The sequence below is a fragment of the Rhinocladiella mackenziei genome, assembly GCF_000835555.1.
Source record: "Rhinocladiella mackenziei CBS 650.93 unplaced genomic scaffold supercont1.3, whole genome shotgun sequence".
In the NCBI taxonomy this organism is placed as follows: Eukaryota; Fungi; Ascomycota; class Eurotiomycetes; order Chaetothyriales; family Herpotrichiellaceae; genus Rhinocladiella; species Rhinocladiella mackenziei.
Genome location: NW_013550602.1, coordinates 4,367,191 through 4,384,262, shown reverse-complemented (window position 1 = coordinate 4,384,262; position 17,072 = coordinate 4,367,191). Strand labels below are relative to the sequence as shown.

The 17,072-nt window shown below is 50.2% G+C and overlaps 7 protein-coding genes across 7 annotated transcripts; 3 read left to right on the top strand and 4 right to left on the bottom strand.

The window, feature by feature from the left end:
- Window positions 1–554: 554 nt before the first annotated feature.
- Z518_05104 (uncharacterized protein) lies at window positions 555–1,249 on the top strand (the record flags this gene model as incomplete). The annotated part of the gene is made up of 3 exons (XM_013418809.1): window positions 555–765; window positions 860–1,029; window positions 1,097–1,249. The coding sequence occupies 3 exons, from the start codon at window positions 555–557 to the stop codon at window positions 1,247–1,249; spliced, it is 534 nt and encodes a 177-aa protein (XP_013274263.1).
- Window position 1,250: 1 nt separating this feature from the next.
- Z518_05103 (uncharacterized protein) lies at window positions 1,251–3,660 on the bottom strand (the record flags this gene model as incomplete). The annotated part of the gene is made up of 7 exons (XM_013418808.1): window positions 1,251–1,793; window positions 1,844–2,739; window positions 2,790–3,097; window positions 3,144–3,248; window positions 3,304–3,359; window positions 3,411–3,540; window positions 3,599–3,660. 7 exons carry the CDS (start codon window positions 3,658–3,660, stop codon window positions 1,251–1,253), a joined length of 2,100 nt encoding a protein of 699 aa, XP_013274262.1.
- A 2,442-nt stretch (window positions 3,661–6,102) lies between these two features.
- Z518_05102 (uncharacterized protein) lies at window positions 6,103–8,105 on the top strand (the record flags this gene model as incomplete). The annotated part of the gene is made up of 4 exons (XM_013418807.1): window positions 6,103–6,155; window positions 6,215–6,387; window positions 6,437–6,506; window positions 6,560–8,105. 4 exons carry the CDS (start codon window positions 6,103–6,105, stop codon window positions 8,103–8,105), a joined length of 1,842 nt encoding a protein of 613 aa, XP_013274261.1.
- Window positions 8,106–8,611: 506 nt separating this feature from the next.
- Window positions 8,612–10,413, bottom strand: Z518_05101 (uncharacterized protein; the record flags this gene model as incomplete). The annotated part of the gene is made up of 2 exons (XM_013418806.1): window positions 8,612–9,563; window positions 9,614–10,413. The coding sequence occupies 2 exons, from the start codon at window positions 10,411–10,413 to the stop codon at window positions 8,612–8,614; spliced, it is 1,752 nt and encodes a 583-aa protein (XP_013274260.1).
- Window positions 10,414–11,060: 647 nt separating this feature from the next.
- Window positions 11,061–12,993, bottom strand: Z518_05100 (uncharacterized protein; the record flags this gene model as incomplete). Its single annotated transcript, XM_013418805.1, has 2 exons — window positions 11,061–12,616; window positions 12,669–12,993. The coding sequence occupies 2 exons, from the start codon at window positions 12,991–12,993 to the stop codon at window positions 11,061–11,063; spliced, it is 1,881 nt and encodes a 626-aa protein (XP_013274259.1).
- Window positions 12,994–14,129: 1,136 nt separating this feature from the next.
- On the top strand, window positions 14,130–14,802 carry Z518_05099 (uncharacterized protein; the record flags this gene model as incomplete). The annotated part of the gene is made up of 2 exons (XM_013418804.1): window positions 14,130–14,186; window positions 14,239–14,802. 2 exons carry the CDS (start codon window positions 14,130–14,132, stop codon window positions 14,800–14,802), a joined length of 621 nt encoding a protein of 206 aa, XP_013274258.1.
- Window positions 14,803–14,927: 125 nt separating this feature from the next.
- Window positions 14,928–16,038, bottom strand: Z518_05098 (uncharacterized protein; the record flags this gene model as incomplete). The annotated part of the gene is made up of 4 exons (XM_013418803.1): window positions 14,928–15,251; window positions 15,357–15,638; window positions 15,736–15,913; window positions 15,974–16,038. 4 exons carry the CDS (start codon window positions 16,036–16,038, stop codon window positions 14,928–14,930), a joined length of 849 nt encoding a protein of 282 aa, XP_013274257.1.
- Window positions 16,039–17,072: the final 1,034 nt, after the last annotated feature.

The window sequence follows — 17,072 nt, the reverse complement described above, 5'->3', positions numbered from 1 at the left end:
CAGTTGTCAGAAGAAAGTCGAGAGCGTCGAAGTAATCAAGAGGCACAGAGGCGACTGTGAATGACGACGTATTCGTAGACTTGAGGAACGCACAAATAATTGGGGACATTTTGCATGTCTCACACAAAATATTCGGATCGCCTCTACCAGGCCGTTAGCCGAATGAATGACTCGGAGAAAGTACCGGACGGAGACTAAAATTGCCACCCGTAGGAGGCTCCATACCAGAGGTTGATGCTATCAATGTCAGTAACGAGTCCAATAATTCGGTTTATCCTTCCTTTGAAGCCGGTAAGAAACAAAGGTTCCTCAAAGCCTGAGCGATTGTTCATATCGAAAGGCCGGAAATACCGACGGTCCTTCAAGCATCGTCGGGGAGACGGCATCTCCGATATCATTGGGCCGATCAGCTGATCCAATTCCGTCGAAATTCAACCTCGGACGGACATCACCGCGTTTCGCTCTTCGTTCTCTGCGCAAGAATCCATCTCTCTACTCACCTGAGTCAGAAATTCAAGGTAGAGAGAATCAAAGGAAACCAAAGAGAAAAAACAATGGTTTGCGAACCCGAGACTTACTACTTGAAACCCAATAAACATGCGCCCAATAATGATATGCCCGTCCTGATTTATCGCGACTGTTTGCCCTTGCCGCTGTCTGAAGATAGGACGACTGGGTTCCTCGAGGCTCATGCTTGGGTGAAGAAGGGCGTTTGGGGACATATTCCACGTCGCCATTTCCATCCGAATACACATGAATGTTATGGTAAGTCACACGTTTGAGAATTCGACCTGGCTCTGACTTTGGCTTCTCTTTCCTTTTCCTTGTTTTGTTGCACATCTGATCTGATATCTCTTAGGCGTGTTTCAAGGCTCATCGACTATTTTAGTGGGATGCGGCACGAACGACACTGACGGAGGCGAGCAGATTGATGTGCAGGCAGGAGATGTTATTGTCCTTCCTGCTGGGACGGGGCACTGCAATCTTCAAAGTACCCCGGACTATAGATACATTGGAGTGTATCCCGAGGTACGTAGGCTAGGACTTCCATTCCGTCGCTAGTTCGTTCGGACAATTGACTCCAAATTGGATGCAGGGAGCGCCAAAGTGGCGCAACGAATTGGGCGAAGAGGCAATTAATCTCGAAGAGTACCAAAAAGAGATCAATGGTGTAGATCTTCCATTGCAAGATCCGGTCAACGGTGCAGACGGGCCTTTGCTCCAGCTATGGGCAAAGCCTTCGGACTGACTCATAAATTCCCAAAATCCCACCATCCTGAATGGGCTCCAGCTCGATCGTAGAATTGTGTCCATGGATCGTAGGTGATGTTGGCGTCGCCAGGTCCCCATGTCCAGTTTGATGGCTCCGGAAGGTTCAGATTTTGCGGGTTCTCTGATTGTCCTCCTGGTGCGGCTGCCAGTTCTTCTTGATGCTCCTCTGATGGTCCCTCGGCCATTTGTCTGACTATTTGGGGAGATGTGCTGGTGTTGGGGGTTGAAAACCAATCGGGTGGCGCAGAGTATTCTCCCGTCGAATTCTGGATGTCTCCCGGTGGGGACTGCAGTTCTGGGTCTTCCAACGTCGCTTGATCCTGGCTCCCGTCCCTAAAGCGTATTGTGTCTTGGAAAGACGATTCGAATGAGCTCTTTCCCGAGAAGGATGACCGCCGTGGTGCAGCAAAGTCCAAAATCTTCCACATCAACGATGTGTTGGTTGCAATATTTGTCGAACGTGCTTGTTCAGGCTGCTCTGTTGGTAGTGCGAGATTGACAAGTTGGTCCAAATTTTCCGCCTGGGAATTTGTGTTAGTGAATTCCACCGTCAGCGCTTTCCGGTACTTACAATTGATCGACAGATGGGCCAGTGGCAACCCATTTCGGTAATGAAGGATCTGCATATCTCCAGGTTGTTTACTGCCGGGACTCTTATCCTCGAGTCAGTCGCACGGGACCAATATGAATGTAATGTGACGGCAACGGCCGCCGCGTGTGCAAAATATGGATCGGCCAGTTTGAGGCCCTTCTTGTTGGCCATTCCTATGAGACGAGCTATCCAGGTACTGTGCAGTAAAGCCAAGTCAGTTGACGTTCTCCAGAAAGCATTGGGCCCAGGCCGTGGCTTGGACGCTCGTGACGAGTATAAGAACGGATGATTCAGTACAGAGTGAATGGTATGATAGGTTATCTGTATCTTCATCCAAGGGAGCCAGAATTGTCGCTTTTCGAAGATCTCTTCATTGGTATGTTCTACGAACTTGGCGGAGTCGTAGCGATAGGATGTTGGAAATGCGCATTCCATGTCGAGAAGGTGCGAGTTGATGATGGTGTAACCCGACGTGGGCTGCCACGGCGCTCTCACTTGACCTTCTGCACATCTGGAGACATAGTTTCTGACCTCCCCCCAAAGGGTGGCACTTCTGACCATGTGACCCCAAATCCCAATCGATTTTTCCCCATCGTCCGTATATAAATCTTGAGGGAGGAGTGGACACGGTGCGGTGGTTTGTTGAAGCATTCCTTCAACGGCAAGATAACGAGGGTTATGGATATCATCAAGGAGGGAGGGAACCTTGACTTGTAAGCCACATAACGAATCCAGAGTGGAAACACTCCAAAACAATCTTCGTTGCTCCTCGAATACCGGCGTCCGATCTTGTCCTAGCTGAGAATCGACGCCAGAGCATTGTAGAAGATTCTTTACCAGCGTCGCATGAAGGGCTGCCAGTTGACAGTCGTTCGCTGCATCCCGGTTAGTCTCCTTCCTGAATTCATCAGAAACCACGACGCACAAACTAGGTTTGAGAAAGCCAGCAGGCATAGAGCCTGAAGAGTAGAGAAATTAACGGTAGCATTAGCCATTCTCAGCATGATCAGACTCCGAGCTGCGGCGTTATATGCTTCTGGAGCTTGTATCTGAGCACCGACGAAGTCATCTGGGGCGTATTGCACACTGAGACCCAGTACTGCAAAGACGAGTTCCTCGCAAGAGTCCGGAGAGAGTGCGTCGGCGGGATCGAAAAGCCATAACGGTTGTCGGTGGCTGCACAGAAAGTAGATATCTATAGCTTTGGTAATGACCTCTTTTGAGGGCAGGAGACTGTCATCGTAAGTATAGCACGGTCCTCGGGTTTACCTCGACTTACCTGGAACACGACACCGATGATATTTGAGCAGCGGGGGATGTAATGAATGCTGTTTCGCTGCGTTCACGCGTAGAGTGAGGAGTTTCGCCCTGTCGTGGGGAATCCCTTTGAGGCCATCAGCATCAGCATCGCTCATGAGACGCGATGTTGGGGCACCTACCTAGGTCTGTCCAGTATCATCTCCATTTTCTCTTCAAGTTGTGCTAGTCGATCCTCCTGTGTTCCGTGTCAATCCCAATTGTCACGCACGAGGACGGAATTACTTACGAGATTGCGGCCAGAGTTTTCACGAGGTTGCTCGCTGATCAATTCGCTGCCAGAATAATGGCAGGTTTGACGCAGGCGAGTACAATTGGAACATCTCGGCTTTTCGCCTGGACAGCGAGTTTTTTTACGTCTAAATTGATCAAGTCAGTGCCAACAGGGATCGGAAGAAAGTGTTGAGCACATCGTACCGACAATTCTCACAGGCTTGAAGGACACGCCTGAAGCCTCGAGCGTTTCTGGTAGGCGCCATCATGTCCAAGCATAAATACAGACAATGTGCTGCATATAAATGAAACAGTTCACTACCAGATTCAAAAAGGACCCTTGTCGAAAGATGGTCATCAGGGTGTGTCCTGAGCAGCCGACTGAGGGGTCTCTCTGAACCCCCAATAGGGACCGAAACGACTGGGCCTGGGCGTCCCCATTTTTGGGTCCTGTTCCGCGTCCCCCATACTCGGCTGTTACCGCTAGAAATGTTTCAACCAACGTTTCAAGCAAGCATACTCTCAAGAACACAAAGAGGGCAACAGGAGTTGCCGACCGACTACCTTATATTCTGGTAGCATCACAAAGTTATTCTCTAGACCTCTTCTACAAGATCAAGGATTGTCCGTAAGCAGTCTTATGCGACGTCGAACATTCGGATGGACATTATTTCTCACATTTTATCAGGGTCGCAGAACGATTGTACCAACCAATTCATTTCTGGCAGTTACGTCTGCTGAAAATTGGTTCGAGCCCATCAACCAATACACCTCTCCAATGTGAGCTGGTGGTGGCTGGCATGGTCCATCCTGGCGAGGCCGTTCTCATGGAGAATGGAAGGGCGATTGAGTATGACGCTCTGTCGTACTCACGGGGGAGACCTTCATTTACTGTCTCCCTCGAGTGTAACGGCCTCATGTTTCCCCGTCACGAAACACCTTGCGACTGCACTTTGCCGTCTCCGGCTGCCAGACAGAATCAGGTATCTATGGACCGACGCCTTTTGCATAATCAGTATGATCTGAAGGAGAAGGGCGAGCAAGTCCAACTTATGTGTTCTCGATTTTCAAGAAGGCAACAAAAGTGATAGGCTGGCTTGGAGAGCCTACGAACGAGGACTATTTTCTTTTCAATTACCTCGACACCATCCACCGGGTCAGTGGGGCCGTTTCGGATTGCTCTGGCCCTAAACAGGGACTCTATAGAGCTCTTTCAGAGTTTGTCAGCCGGAGCGATTGGTTCTGGCGCACCTGGATTCGTCAAGAGATATTTGCGGCAAAAGAAGTGGAGATGGCCAGAGGCAGATATCGATTTCCACTCGAGGCGGTTCTAAAATTGCGCGGCACCGTCAAACACGCTAGAACGCTCGCGATACTTGAGGAGTGCTCCCATATCAAGACCAACGAGGATGAAGATGAGGACAGCGCAAAGAGAATATATCCTGGCTCGCTTATTCACTAGGACGCTCATTGGCAACTCGACCAAGCTCCAAGAAGGCCGAAAATGGCTTCATGTCATTCTGACCGATACCGAAGGATTCAAGGCGAGCTAGACCAGGATCTCGTTTTCGCCTTGCAGCATATTGCCGAGGGCGAGCGACAAGCACAAGATTGCCTTTCCCCAGTAATTGATTACAACAAAATGGCCCGCAGGTCTTTGAAGACTGTATCAAGAGTTTGGTGAATCTCACGTCCAGCCCTCTGCCGTTGAATATTCTCGAGGATCTCTCCAATCCGACGGGCAGCGACCTTCCATCCTGGGTGCCAGACTTCAGGATCCCAAAACTGCGTGTGCTCCTCCACACGAGACATACCGGGGTACTTATTGCTCGACAGAACCTGGAAGATGACGGAGTCCTTCGCATGAGAGGTATACGACTGGGGTACATCTGCGCTGAGTCCCCATGTCCATTACCACCAACTCCTTCCGAACAGTTGTTTTCCCTCCAATATACCACGTCTTTCAAAGTTCTTCGCGAGGCTCAAGAGCTTCTCCGAGCACTTCATCTAGTCAAATATAAAGGCTACGAAATCCGGGCCCTGGCTTGACTGGATCGCATTTAGAGACTCAGGAGCGCTCTCGCCAGGATCCCTCTCGCGACGTCAGAAGCTCAGTCAGGAGACATTGTTTTTCCCCTTGACGGCGGAGAGATGAGCGTGCATTATTATATCTTCTCCGTCCTGTCGGAGACGGGTACAGGTTTCTCGGCCCTTGTATCTCTAACACGAGTAGGAAGTTTGAAATGGGCTTTTCGGTAAATCCGAAGGAGGAAGTCTGCATCATATGAAGCGGTGAAAGGTAGCTCAGAATATCCGCACGCCATCCATCTAGGCTTGGATGTCTTGCTGGGAAGGCCCTTTGTGTCTGCAGCGTTGGGATGGGGAATCATCCGCATCACTTCATGATCGATGCCATATTGGACGACGGAGAGCGGAACGCTTTCAGCGGTGACAGGAGGATACCCATTCCACACTAAGTGGCTCCGGAACACGACTTCTCACTATGAAGTAATCAGGTGACAAGTTTGGTTGGTTCCGACGAGTTCGTGATCACTGACCAGGGATCCCGTTCACGGGGTCGGCCCCACCACCGGCTTGTCCGTGAATCTTTCCCTTCGGAATGTATCTCAAAACGCGGTGCCCAGGCTCATAGTTTCGGCTATGGAAAGGGAGATCCTGACATTCGGATCGCTTGACGCGAATTTGAAATGGCGGGTCCGCAACCTCAGAGGAGACTGCGTTGCATAATCATCGGTGCAGGGTATTTTCATGCCACTTCTGCTTCAATATAACCCGGAGCTGTTCAACTAACGAATTCAGTGTATCAGGCATTTTGATAGGTGACTTTCTCAAAGTTTGGTGGGCTCGAGAGCAGACGTTAACTCACATCGCAGCAATAAAATTACGAGAGACACTCAAAGACAAGGTTGACTTCTGGATTTTGGAGAAGAACGAGGATGTGGGTGGGACTTGGTTTGAGAACAGATATCCAGGTAATGTGTATCGTGGCTGACGACCCAAGACAATATTGATGTGGTCAAGGTTGTGCCTGCGACGTACCGAGTCATATATATCAGTACAGCTTCTGTCCAAACCCGTATTGGTCAACCTTGTGAGATTATGCTGCGCCACTCCTTTCTTTGGTAAAGCTGACCCAAGTCACAGCTATGCATCTTCTGCAGAGATCCGATCATACTTGAAAGCCGTAGTATACCACTATGGGATCAACGAGTATATCAGTTTCAAACACTCGGTCAACAAAGCCGTGTGGAATGAAAATCGAGGCAAATGGACCGTCTCAGTGGCAGGCCAAGGAGCTTTCGAGTGTGATATTCTCATAAACGCCAGTGGCATCTTAAATCATATCCAACACCCAAATCTCAAGAATCTGGGTGATTTCCAAGGTTTGGTTTTGCACAGCGCGGCCTGGAATGAGGATACAGATCTCCGTGGCAAACGGGTGGCTATCATCGGGGCCGGAGCCAGTGCCATACAACTTCTCCCTGCGATTCAAAAAGATGTGGAACACGTTGACATCTACATCCGAACACCGTCTTGGATAACCCCTCCGCCGCTTGAGACCATGAGGCCTGCAAGAGGCCATGATTATACCTCAGGAGAGAAGCAAAAGTTTCGGGACGACCCAGAATACTCGGTCAAAATCCGGAAAGAAATGGAGTCGAGTTGCAACAAATTGTACAAAGCATTCATCAAGAGCAGTGATGAGCAACGTGACATTCGGAGGAAACTGGAGGAAAGCATGAAATCGCTGCTAGCCGACGCCGAGCTGCAGGAAAACCTGATCCCTACATTCGAGGTGGGCTGCCGGAGAGTAAATCCAGGAGAGCCCTACTTGGAAGCTCTGCAGAAACCGAACGTTCAACCAATTTTTGATTCCATCGACGAAGTAACGCCCCACGGCATTGTGGCGGCCGAAAAGCTTCGACTCGCCGACATCATTATCGCGGCGACGGGCTTTGACACCTCCTTCAGACCGAGATTTCCAATCATCGGCCAGAAAGATATCGATCTCCGAGAACGGTGGAAGGACGATCCCGTGGCGTACTTTGGCCTAGCCGTGTCGGGATTCCCAAATTATCTGATGTTCTTAGGACCAAATACCCCCATCTCGAATGGTAGTCTGATGGGCACTCTGGAGGCGACAGCGGACTATTTCGTTCGGCTGATTGAGAAATTCATCCACGAGAAGGCCATGTCGTTCAATGTGCGGTGTGAGGTTCAGGCAGACTTTGACGCTCATACGCAAAATCTGATGGAGGACATGGTTTGGACTGGAACCTGCCGATCCTGGTACAAGAACAAGAGCGGCAAGGTGACTGCTCTGTGGCCAGGGAGCTCGTTACACTATCGGGAAATTTTGGAGTCCAACCGATGGGAGGACTTCGTGTGGCAATACCAAGGCAATCGATTTTCGTATTGGGGTCAGGGATTTGCCAGGGTAGAGACATCCGACAGTGCAGAGCCTGGAGATCTGGCGTACTACATACGCCAACACGAGCCACTGCCCCTTGAGGCGTATTATCTCTCTGCAAAAGCCTCCCCTGGCCGCCCAAGGATTGGACACCATTTCCGACACCCGGTTGAGGCTGACAAAGAAGTCGAGGTTGCCGGGGATTCTGGAAGTGAGTCCTCATGGGAGTCAAAGATTGTGGATCCACGGACATGTGAAGCCGCAGGTTTCAGTGTCTAAACTGCTTGGTTGAATTAAGACGTTACATTAATGCGACATTATCAGAAAATTTCATCATGGAACACCCGCATTATACCGTCGACGGAGCCGTGGGGTGGTTTGATTCCCCTGCTAGTGCTTCATTCGTCTTCCGCGTCGCCCACTGGGACATATGAACCAGGTTTGACATCGGGAGGTCGTCTGAGGTTTGCTGCCGATGAGGTTGAAAGAGGTCCAAAAGTGCGTAGGTAGAATAGGAACATTCTTGTGTCCGGTTGTGCGATGTTGCCCTTGTCAAAGACAGAATGTCGGAATCGTGTATTAGCACATAGTTCGTCATCGACGTTGATCCCCAGATTGGATAGAAGCGAAGTCATCATCGCCCATGCGTGCAACGAAACACAAAAGCCATTCTTTGAGTCTCCACGGTTCAAGAATTGACTTGACAGCACTGGATAGATGTTTCTTTGTCGAACAGGATTTCCGTTGACTTCGGCCCTTTTCAGTATTTCCACTCTTTCTCCGCCTCAATTCGGTCTTTCCACATCGGGATAATGATGTTCATCTCTCCCTCCACCCATGAATTTATGCATCTCACGCTTATATCTATGCTCTTTTAGCTCTCCACCGGTAGCTCTCGCTTCCAAGTTCTCTTCATCGCTTGAGCTGATGCTGCTCATGCTGCTGTTTTGGAGATACATGATTTGTTTCCCCGATTTTTTCTTCCTTTCGCGTTGCTCTGATTTCAACTTCTGCATCTTCTCCTCGTCCTCCTGGCAATCCAATGTCACGATCTTCAAGCCGGGCAGATTTTCGGACAAATATTCACGAAGCACGGGTAGTTTCTTCGCGTTGGGTCGGTAAGTGCCGCTGTCATTGTCGATGATCAATTCGTAGTGGGAGGGGCCTTTGCTGGGTCCAAACCCGGTGATTGGGACTGATTGTGGGCCTTCGTCCTTATCGTTGGCAGTGTTGTCATGTCCCTCCCTCTCGCTCGGTCCAGGTGCCGTGGGATGCGTGTCCTTAGTAGGATCGACGCTGCTCTCCTTCTTATGAAGATGGCCATGTTTGATTCGTCGAATGAAAAACTCTCCACTGAACGCAATATAAATGCTGACGTCGCTATGCATGGTATGTTTGCTGAGCAAGTCAATACCGAACTCTTTTCCAGTTTCGGTAAATCGTAGTTGAGCGTCGAGGGTCAGGACATAAGTAAAGATTCGACCCCCTTCGTCGTAATGTACAAAGTCGAGAAACTGTTTGGTCATTTCGATGCTTGGTTCCTGGAAGACTCCATATTTGGTTGCTCGATCGTAGTTGTAAATTCGAGCATGTTGATGGTGCAGAGCTCGATTCAGGAGGCGACCACGGAGAGTGTGAGAGGTGAACATGCCCGCGACGAACGGTTTGAACTCGACATATCGATGATAGAGATCGGCTGGAACCGGGCCCCGAAGCTGCATTTGAACTGCCTGAAAACTGAAAGCGGTCAGTCGGAATGTTCCTCCCGGAGCATGACCCGAACTCACTTATATCTCCGGATCTCCTTTCCGTCTTTACCCTGCTCGGTATCCTTGGTCCCAGCAAGTCGACCGATCAATGGAGAGTAGTGCCGACTCCAAGGTAATGGGCCGACAGTATATATGCGTCCACCGTCTTCTCCTGGGGTCCGACCCAGATTCTCAACACTGACAATCAGACCACCGCCCATTTTGACACGTGATGAAAGCAGAACGGCACAACCGCGAAGAGTGTATGCCCTTTTGCTTGCCATTCGTTTTTTCAGTTCGAACTTGTGATGCGAAAATCCGGCCCAATGGTCATCAATATTGTCAACAATGATGTGGGCATTTCCCAGTCGATCGTCGTGGTCGCGGGGATCTTCATCGTACAATCGACACTTGAGGAAGAAGCCAGATTGGGGCACGTTCGCGACTATCCATTCGACATTCCATTCCGGGTTGGTGTTTCGATGTATGGTTGGTACCCTGAGTCTCAGATCGGGATCTTGTTTATGCCTCTTAGGCAAATCCGTGCGGAGAACGGCAAGAATGTAGGGATCCGACGACAGAGTTCCTATATCAGCGAATGGAAGATTCTCTGCCCGATGGAATGTGATCTTGATCGTATATCCGGGAGGAGCTTGAGGGATAGGTGTGTCATCGAAACCTCCAGCAGGATCTTTTTTCATGACGTTTCCGGCACCATTTTGTCCTTGATATTTCTGTTGCAGCTTTTCTGTCCGGTCGACCAATTTCGGAGCTATTCGATCGGCTTGTTGAAAACGTTGATGGCGCAACACAGACGCCTCGGAATCGTTGTCCACCATCGGAGTGGAAAGTCAAGAATCAAGCCGTCGTGCTACCCCGCGTTGATGGCGCATGCATGTGCGAATATTTGGGAATCAATCGATCGGTGGAATCGCATGGGAGGAGACAATAGATTCGACAGCGCAGGATTCACATGGAAGATTAGGAAGCAAGGGCCGGGTTCAAGTTTCTGGCGCAGGCTAAAGATTGCGCGAGGTGACAAGCTGGTTTACTGATGAAGTAGCTCCAACAGGTGGGGATCCAGGATTCCTAGCCAAACCTACTTTAAAGTTTAGTCAATAAGGGAGGGCTGGCGAGTGACCCCCAACCCCCAAGCTTCAAGCCGAATTGGAGGCCAAGGGGCTGGTACGGGCCTGAAGCAAAAGCTTGGTCAAAGCTTGGAGACGAAGATCGATTTCCACACATCCTGGGTAACCTCTATCCTCTTATCAGTTGACATCATCTCCAAATCAGATTTGATAACTCGCCCAGCCCATGAATACGGCTCAAATCAAATATCTGAGTTTACAGTCTATTATTACACACTAACACCATCAATAACGAATATTCAAAGCTTTGTATAATCGAGCTCTTCCGGACGTTGAGCATGTTCAACCTAAGCAGTCAAAATCAAACTCCCGTCGCCCATGCAACAAAATCCGGTTCATCAATCGTCGTCCAGTAATCTGAGCAGCAAATCCGAGCCTGGCCCACTTAAACTATCTCTCATCTCCTTCTCAGTCACAGCACTCACGACCTGTTTATCATCCATTCCTCTTCCTGTTCTCGACGGGGTCGGTGTCGGGGTCAGCACACTCGAGTTACGTCCCAAAGTCTCCTGCACCAGGCCCAAGGTTTCAAGGCTGGCAACAACATCTCGAAATTCGGTGTTCTTCAATGGCTGCAATAAACCCTCATCCCGTTTGCACAATATGGCGTATTTTTCAAAAAGCTCTTTGATCGTAGGTATTTTCGACCAAGACTTCGATGGCGTTGTGTAAGGATCTCGCTGGTACTGCCGATTTTCAGAGGCAACCAAAGAACACAGAACAGCCTTTTGCTGGAGGTTCAGTCCACCCAGGCGAGAGAGTGTACCGTTGTTGAAGATGCCCGCCGCAATTTTGGCAACATGACCGATACTGGCTCTGGGTGCGGTTTCCACGGTGAGCTGGCAGAGAATGGACCGGTGATGATCTGTCTTGACAGGAGGACCCCGATTCATTCCCGAGTTCGGAACTGCCGTCAATGGTTGCTTAGCGGGAGTCATGCTCTGCTCTCGACTCATTTTCAAAAGGGTTTCGTGCTCAATCTGGTCAAGAGCACGTCGGACGAGACTGAAAGCTTTACGCAGATCACCCGTCTGCGCTGCAATTTTCTTCCCACTCAATTGGATCGCGGCGGGATGCATAAGAGGAACAAAATCCGAACCAGCCGTTGACTCGGCTGGCAGCAGTGATCGAAGCTTCTCTGAAATGACTGTTGAAACTTGCTGGGCCGAATATGGAAGAAAGGGCAACAAATGCGGCTTCACATTCCTCATCTTCAATCGAGGCAAGAAGCGATCCGTGAAATCAAGCGCGTTGGCAATTCCAATCAAGACGAGAGACGATGATGGATGCATCGCCCATTCAAAGATGCTGTACAACACCTCACAATTTCCTCCGATCAGGGTATCGATTTCGTCAAGCAGGACAAGGTACATCTCCGAGTCCGCCGTCTTGGTCGTGAACAGTTTCGTGAGGCTTGCCTTTGTCGGTTTGCGATTGCCGCCATCGGAACAGAATTCTTCGGTCACCTTCGTCAGAACTTCCGAGGAACTTTTAAGAGCGACACAGTTGATCGTGGCAACCTTGACCGATTGGCCTTGAAATTCCTGTATGATCTCCTGAACCAGTGCACTCTTTCCGGTTCCTGGCGGTCCACTGACATATGTGCAGCCACCAACTCTATTTTCAATAGCGGAGGAAATAAATTTTGTCAGTTGGCTTCGTTCGGCATCCCGGCCAATGACCTTCCCGTGGCTAGCTTGGGTGAACAATTGCCTCGCTTGAGAGTAGACGTTTTGTGATCTTGATGGTGTGGATGAACACGGTGACCGAGGAGTGAGCAATCGACCCGCAAGCCGTACACGATGCTTCGGTGTGCTGGGACTGAATGCTGCAAGAGCATCCTTGAAGCGGGCTGTTGACGGAGTCGAAACTGTCAAGGGTGGAACATTTTCATCTGAAGTTCTATGGTGAGCTCAAAGATCGATCTTGTTCTCAAAGTTCCACACCTGAAACCTGAAGTGACTGATCCTCAATTGGCTGAGTGGTGTTCGTCTGGTTTGTTACCGACTTGTCTTGAACGGTACCATTCGCTCGTCCGTTACGATTCCTGACAGAACGAGCACATGGCTTCTCCAATCGATCGTGCTCGACTATATCTTCGTGTATCTGAGGTGTAGTGCGTCGCGTTCGCCGTTTCGAGACGGGCCGAGAGGTCGAGATGTCTGCGAAGCCTTGGTCAAATGAGATTCCAAAGAGTTCGGGGAAGATACTGAACATACCCTCTTCATCCAGAATCCTTCGGGACCGCTTTCCCAGTACTGCAGCAGCCATGGAGGTGGTTGTTGCTGCTTTTGCTGCTGGGTGTCGAGTTGGAGAAAGCACGACTCAGGACGTGGAAGGCGCGAGTCAGGCCGCACCTTCCTTCACCCATTGCCAAGAACTCGCGTTGCGGGACTACCAGCCACGCGCACGAGGGGTGTTTATGATCCGCCGTACTCTTATTGCCGCCAGCTCGTCATTTGAAAAGGCCCGCGGCTGTTGGCGCGCTAAGGCTGAGAGCTCCATCCGCTGGTACTTTCTTGGCAAGTTTGTCGGGTGCGCTGCCGCGCACTTGTCGTACCTGCTTAGGCAAGGACCTATATGCAACTCTCCCCGGAATGGGAAATAAGGTTGATGCACATACTGGGGCTGCCCATGAGGCACGGGACGGGAGACAAGATAGTCAAGGTGAAAAATGAGAGTGGCAGGGGCATCCCAGAAAACCGCTGACAACAGCACGGCACCCGCTGGTGTTCTGTGGGTAGGTCCCTTGATGTGAACATTTCCTCGAGGTCTCTGCTCCTCTATTCCTCCCTGCGGTTCCTCAATTCCAGAATGCTGGAACAACTTGAATTCTCCCAAGAGAATGGTGGTGCATCTCAACTCTCTCAGCACAGCAGGAAGAAGGGGAAGCTCGGCACGGTGAGCAATGGGTCTCTTTAGCTCGAGTCGCCGTTCCAACCATTCAATTCCTGAGGCCTAGCCTCCGATCTTGGAGTTTGGAACCCTCCCTGAAGGTCTTACCAAGTATCTTTCGCCATCGAGGAATGAAAACACCGAATGAAGTACAGTATTTTCTCCCAATTTCCCTCAGAGACGGGAAGACGGCTGAAATTCCAGCCTGAGACTGATACATGACGTACATGACTAGAGCCGCTTGTTTAATGATAACTCCATCGCACAGCTAGGGAGCTTGATTTCCTCCCCCTTTCCCCTTCCGCATGATTACGAAAGGACATCCCACAAAAAAGAAGCCGCAAGGCATCCGGAGAAGACGGATGGGGCGCCGAACGGCATTAGGGCGCACCTTGACATTTTGCTGAGTAGCGCCTGACATCCCAGCACAACTACCCTCCTACACCATGAGTTTGTTCATCCGCAGAAGTGAGATCTCCTTCTCAGACCAGCATCCATAGTCTCACGGTGAAATGAGGGACGATGGCCTTTTCGATCTGCCGCAAGAGATCATAGATCAGATCCTTCATGTACAGTCGACCAACACCCTCCTAGATTCTTTCCTCACTGACGTGGTACCAGAATCTAAGCAGACTCGATCTATTCGCTCTACGGTTAACTTCTCGGCAGAGTAACAAGTTATGTACGGATGCTTTCCAACAGCTGGTGTTGGACAATCTTGGAAAACCGACATGTCCATTCTACCTCCACCGAGCGGCAAGAATGTGTTTACACGCCCGTGTGCGGTGGCTATTGGCCTTGGGCGTCGCAGTGGACACTCGAGATCCTGTGGGGGAGACAGCGCTCCACGCCGCAGCCCGGGAAAACTGCCTCGAGTCGATTAATCTTCTTCTTCATTCGGGGGCAGATGCAAATGAGCAGTCTGCGCTTGGGTGGACGCCGACCATGTTGGCAGCCAGATATGGCCACCTCAATATCGTCACACGTCTGACGAGATCAGGAGCAGACGTGAACTATAGAGGATTTCACGGTTGGACGGCATTATACCTCTCATATCGTTATGGATATACAGAAATAGCCGAGTTCCTCCTGTCGGCAGGAGCCAATGAAGACATTGCGGACAGTGATGGCATCTCTCCCTGTGAGGCTTCCCGACAGACACGGTGCTGGGGAGCATTGATCTAATCCACCATATGATATTAGAGGTCAAAGTGCGCAAAAAGAAAGTAGGTTTCAACCAGTTCTCAGAATTCGTGGTTAATTGTAGATTCAAACATGCTTCTGTGTTAGGTCCATTGGACCTCAACACTCTAAGAGATCCTCCAGGCGCTGATCATGTCTGTTCCCCGACCTTGCTCATACGACCGTTCTGGTTTAAAATAAAGCAATCTCTTGCACGGGCCTTGTTGTGTGGACTTTTCTTCACCAGTTGAGTCGGAATTACGCAGAATCCCGGTTCCACCCTCGGCAAGCAAATTCCAGTAGACATCTTTGAGTCCCCAAGGTGGCCCTACAAAATCGAGATCTTTGTACAATGGAAACTCCAAGCAGATCAAGATCCCCATGGGTGATAACAGCTCCTGCATCCGTTGCGCCCAGGCTTGTCGCATGTTAGGCGGGATTGCACATAAGAACTGGAAGTTCAAGATTTCAGTAGATCAGTCATTAATCCTGACCGTCAGGTCCTTTTTCGTATATTTTGGCTCGGGCGAGAAAAAAAAGGAAGGAAAGAAACCTACCGTATAGTCATAGATCAAGTCAAACCCATCAAACGTACTTTGGTCGTGCTGACATTCTCTCACCCAATCCGACTTGAAAAAGTCGCCAACGATAAACTTGACATTGCCCGGCTCGAAGGAAGGTCGCTTCTCTGGGTCTGAGAAGTTTTGTGCTGATGGATTTGCCGTCTCGGCATTTGCGTATGTATTCCCGGCAGACACAGCGGCCCTGGAAACTTCAAGGCCATAAGCATCGAAGGAATGTAGGGCGAGCATGACAACGTCATACCCCCGTCCGCATCCCTAATACTCAAAGTTTTCTATTCAGCATCAAGAACTACTCTGATCTGGTGAAGAGAGTGACCGTAGTGCCTCAAGGATGACACGGATTCAAACGTACTGGTACCAGCGCTGTCAAACGCCGTCCATCAGGTTTCTGCGGCAGGACCTGGTGAAGTTGCTGTTCGACGAAATCGACAAGGGCAGGCGAGGGCTTTCCTCGGTCCCAGAGGTCGCTTTGGTCCGTGTCCCATAGCTCCGACCAGCCTGCGTTCTGGTCCGACAGATTTTTCTGGTCTCTGTTGTTTCAGGTCAGCCCTGGAGAAGCCGTTGGAAACATGATATCGAACGCTGATCACCTCTTCTGAAAATGAGATATCAGGCGGCCGGGTGTCTCTGAGCTTCCTGGCTTCGGTTCGGTCATGCTTGAGAGAGTGGCTATGCTCGAGGCTAGTTTTGAAACTTGAACTTTTTATCTCTTTTGAGAAGAGGTAAACGCCAGCGATCTGTGAGTAATCTTCCCTATCATGGAGATAGGTCCAAGTTTAGCTTCTACACCAGGACTATTAACACCTAGGATGTGCAAATAGGGCGCTCATTGACATGTGGGACTCCCACGACAACAGATGTGGTTGGCTGTGCAAGGATCCCCAGCTGTTGACGATGCGTGAAGCTTTTAACATGTCGGGGGCACGATTGGCGAATTTCTGTTCCGTGTCCTGTAGGCAGAGGCTACATACCGATTGGGCCAGAGTAAAAGTTTCCGGGCACCAACTGAGGTTGTAACTTGGTAATTCGGGTGGTGCATGGAGTATCCAAGAGCCTCAGCGTAAATTTTTAAGTAGATTTTCAGCTTATGCTGGAGCGCGGCCGCAGCATCCAATTGCCATCTACGAACTTGGTCGCACCTGGAGACCCGTCACAGAGCAGACCTTGCTCTCGAATCAGTCGGCGGGCTAAGTGAAACGAAATTCTTGTCGCTAGCTTTGATTCAGAGATCTGCCACATTCTGGTTGTGGACATACAACATCGTACCCAGCCCTCTACGCTGGATTCCCTTTAGACGGTTGTCGTGGAGGAGGTTTCGCGAGGACGGAGCCCGTCGGATCAACGTGACGTTTTACGCAGACCTTGAGGGGGGGTATTATTCTGTACACCAACTTTTGTTATTCTGTACACCGGAAAACCTGCTTATTCTGTACACCATGCCTCAACTCTCCTTATTCTGTACACCACCACCTCTCTCTCGCCTTATTCTGTACACTTAACGCTCTCATCCTGTTATTCTGTACACCGCGCTAACAGAGCTTGTTGCCGTTGGCCCGGCGATGGCGAGAAAACACTAGTAAGTGGCGTAGCTGTGGAGGGGTGACGCGTTAAACTCTCCCCGTTATAGGTGGTTGCGAAGCAATAAACACATTTGATTCCCTTTTCCTTGGTAGATAAGTACCGTGCATT